The sequence below is a fragment of the Lepisma saccharinum genome, unplaced genomic scaffold, assembly GCF_977018435.1.
Source record: "Lepisma saccharinum unplaced genomic scaffold, izLepSacc3.1 HAP1_SCAFFOLD_196, whole genome shotgun sequence".
Classification (NCBI taxonomy): domain Eukaryota; kingdom Metazoa; phylum Arthropoda; class Insecta; order Zygentoma; family Lepismatidae; genus Lepisma; species Lepisma saccharinum.
This window is the reverse complement of record NW_028142987.1, coordinates 490,987-494,756: the sequence shown is the minus strand read 5'-3', so window position 1 is coordinate 494,756 and position 3,770 is coordinate 490,987. Positions and strand designations below refer to the sequence as shown.

The 3,770-nt window shown below is 38.2% G+C and overlaps 1 protein-coding gene across 1 annotated transcript; it reads left to right on the top strand.

Annotated features, from left to right (window-relative positions):
* The first annotated feature begins 830 nt into the window (after positions 1 to 830).
* On the top strand, positions 831 to 2,735 carry LOC145982496 (uncharacterized). Its single transcript, XM_083115954.1, has one exon. The coding sequence runs from the start codon at positions 831 to 833 to the stop codon at positions 2,733 to 2,735; it is 1,905 nt and encodes a 634-aa protein (XP_082972080.1).
* Positions 2,736 to 3,770: the final 1,035 nt, after the last annotated feature.

The following is a 3,770-nucleotide window of genomic DNA, read 5'->3' as shown; positions in this document are numbered from 1 at the left end:
TCCGACTGTCAGATACTTTGTTCTGATTGATTAATTGACTTGGTTTTCTATGTCCACTTTATGCACAGTGAGGCTAGTTGGGACTGGACCTACAGTTTAAAGTGAGATCCGAACAACTATATGTCTCCACCGGGTATCAATCGCCGGGACCCCTTGATTACAAGGAAACGATGCTACCACTGTGCCAACAAGGTACAAGGATTAAGATAATTATGTTTTATTTTCCTGGCAGCTTTCTTATCCTCGATAAAAATAAAAGCTAAACTCCGAAAAACTTGCCTTAGAGTATTTATAAATATGTATAAATTGAATGGGATTTGGTTTATTAAAAATTGTAATTTCTCACGTCAACGAAGAAAGATGCAAGCAGAAATCATGCATAATTCCCAGAGTAAATAATTCACAGAGAATTTCCTGAATTCAAGGTATTCCCTGTGAGTAGCTACACTGTTACTTAACTAAATGAACTTTTTTCAGCATATACGAAATAAAAACTACTCCTCCCTAAGTTTCAAAATTTCGAATTTTAACGACGCCTAAATGTTACGGTGCTTCTGTGAATAACATTCTGCAACTGTTTGCAGCCATGAATTAAAAATATGGTATAGGATGCAGAAAAATACTTGGAATAATACCTGCGTTAACAGCCCCGGATATAGATTAACATAGAACAGTTTTTTTACAATGTCAGATTGTTGGAGTTTTCTAGCATTTCCTACATGTAAAAAACATATTAATAATAAATTAGAAACATCTTTTAGACTTTAAAATTTACATTATATTAACGTTTCATTATATGAGAATATTGATTGTTGCAGGTGGATTAAGACATGAAGATATCATTTCTGATGTTTTCGTTTTTGATCATCGATTCCTACGGAGGATCTCTTTTGCCTAGAATGTCTTCGAAATCAACTGAAAGCGCCTCTCAGCTTACAACCACCATTTTGAGGGACTACTTTCACACAGCTCGGACATTGGTTGTTTACTACGACGAAGACTCGGCATTCCTTGCGGATATTGTGACTGAAGGATATACAAACGCAACAACTGTAATTAAAACTAGTCACTTCTCCATGTGGGGCCTAATACAAACATTCAACTTTGACTGGTTTTGGGTGAGAACAGAAATACATTACTTGTTTCTTGTTGGAAAAGCTTCATCTATACAGTATCCTATAAAGGAGTCTTGGCATTTCTATAACTTTAGACGGAATGCAAAATATTTAATCGTCCTGACCGGGAATAACACAATGGAAGAAATTAATGGGTTGATCTTGGCAGCACAGAGCCATCTCCTGGTGAATATTGTAATTGCTGCTCCTTCTCTTGAAAACCCGGCTCTCTCAGAAAGCGAATCCTTCATCCTCTATTCCTACTTCCCTTTCACCGAGTCCCAATGCAGAACGGCTGAAAGTGGAGACGTTATGGATATTTGGAGTAACGGGCGTTTCCTTACGGGAAGACATTTGTATCCAGACAAGGTGGAAAATATGCACAAGTGCCCAATTACGATGAAAGCATATTATTTTCCATCAGTCTTTATGCCGGATGTCACCTCGGAAAGCAACAGGTCTTACCGTGGTTTAATGGGCCATTTTGTTACCATTATAATGCAAGAAATGAACTTCAGTCTGGAAACAAATGACATATACAATGAACCTGTGGGAAATGGAATTGTGTTCTTCAATGGCAGTGTCACAGGGGACTATCTGGCGATGCGCATGGGACTATTTGATGGTAGCTTAAAAATAGCGGGCACGTTTGCGTATACTCTCTCGTGGTGTGAACAGATACACACCCGTCAGTCTACTGAATTAGCGTGGGCTGTTCCAAATCCTCGACCCTATCCTCAGTGGATGAATCTATATTTTCCATTCCAAACGCATCTGTGGGTCGTCACTCTCTTCACTTTATTGACCTTTGTCTTTTGGATCAGATTCACTGCTGCTCTGTTGCGTCGGTGGGGAAGGACCACTTATCAGTTCCCTTTCCTTGATGGTCTGGAAGTCTCTTTGGCTGGAAGCATCACAATTCCTCCCCCTCCTCTGCTTGGTCTCAGGTCTATGCTTTTGCTATGGACTCTGTCTTCTCTGATCTTATGCACACTCTATCTGTCAGCCTTGTTCGGCTTCATTACAGAACCTAAGAAAACGCCGCTCATCGACAGCTTGGAAGACATTGTAAATGCCAATTTGATTGTTGGTGGTGGTAGTAGTTCTAGAGCTAATGTAGAACTACTAAGTGACCAACCACTTTACAGGAAGGTCCTGGAGAATTGGGATTTAGAATATGATGACAAGGCCTTAAATCGTGTTGCAATTAACTTCAATTACGCAGCTCAGACATCTAGTATAAGCACGTATATGCATGCATACAGATTGAAGTTATATGATCCTTATGGAAATTTTTTGTTCCATATTACTTCCGAGAAATTCAACGTTTTACCTCAGTATTTTCTCTTGCGCCGAAGCTCACCCTTCAGGGATCACTTTCAACAGATAATCGACTCCAGTGTTGAAGCGGGACTCCCGCCAAAGTGGAAGAAAGACTTAGATGAGTACATGATTCTCAAATCGACAAAGGCAGGGACATTTCGAGCTGAACCAGAAGTCGTTGTGATTCAACTGGAGAATCTAATGGGAGCTTTTGCCATTCTCATATTAGGTCTGACTCTCAGCTCAATTGTATTTGCTTTTGAGAAGTTGTATAATTATTTCCATGAACACAAGTAAGATAACTTAGTAGTGGTTGAATACGCTAAGGCCTGTTGCTGTTTAATATTCACAATTAATTTGCATGTACATATAATTTATTTGCATGTATTTAGAATAAATTTACATATTAATAGAATAATTTTATACTTATGTATTTGTATATTTATAACTTTTATGAATTTTTAATTACTTATTTTATGAAAAGTATGTAAATAAAAGGTAATTATAGGTACTAAACGCTAGAATATGATTTTATGTTTATTACTATAAAGTACGTAATGTATAAAACGATAATAATTAATGTTTATAATATTGAAAATAAGGGTTTACGGTTTATGAAACGCTATGAAGGGTGTTAATGGTACCAAAGAAGACGGTCTCGTTACACGTACCCACGATATGTAATTATAGTGTACTAAGGAATAATAATAAATTGTTATAGTGTACTAAGGAATAATGTTATATGGTATGAAAAAAGTTGATCTGAGACGCTCGACATTAGACGGCGAACTGAACGCAGGGAGACGACAGAGGAATTTGGGGGATGTGCGGTCAAGGTCAAATGACGTCAGAACACCTGAACAAACAAAGAACCGGATTGTCTAATTACAAAACGCGTCGGTAGATTTTAAGAACAGGTTTGTTCAAGGTTAAATAGAACGCAAGAACGTGGGAAAGGTATGCAACACTGTAGCACAGGACAAGGGAGGAATTTAACCAGACAACAAAGGATGTCTGGAAGTGAGCGGCCAAGGTCAAATCTCTGAAGCTAGTTGTCGCTTGAAAAACAGGTTTTAGCGAATTAATATTCCGCTCAGGGTTGCCCCAAGCCACGGGATGATGTATCTCGGGTTTTAGGGTAGAATGCTTGCTTGTTAGAATATGTTTCAGTCAAAGTAACCCAAGGTTATCCAGAACACAAGAAAAAAGGATTCATGAAATACCCAATTAGATTCAAGCAAGAATTTTACATTGAACAAGGAGAACGAAGCGTAAGGGTTTTATCCGAACTAGGCAAAAAGGAATGCTATCTGGGACTGGGCCTAAAATGGT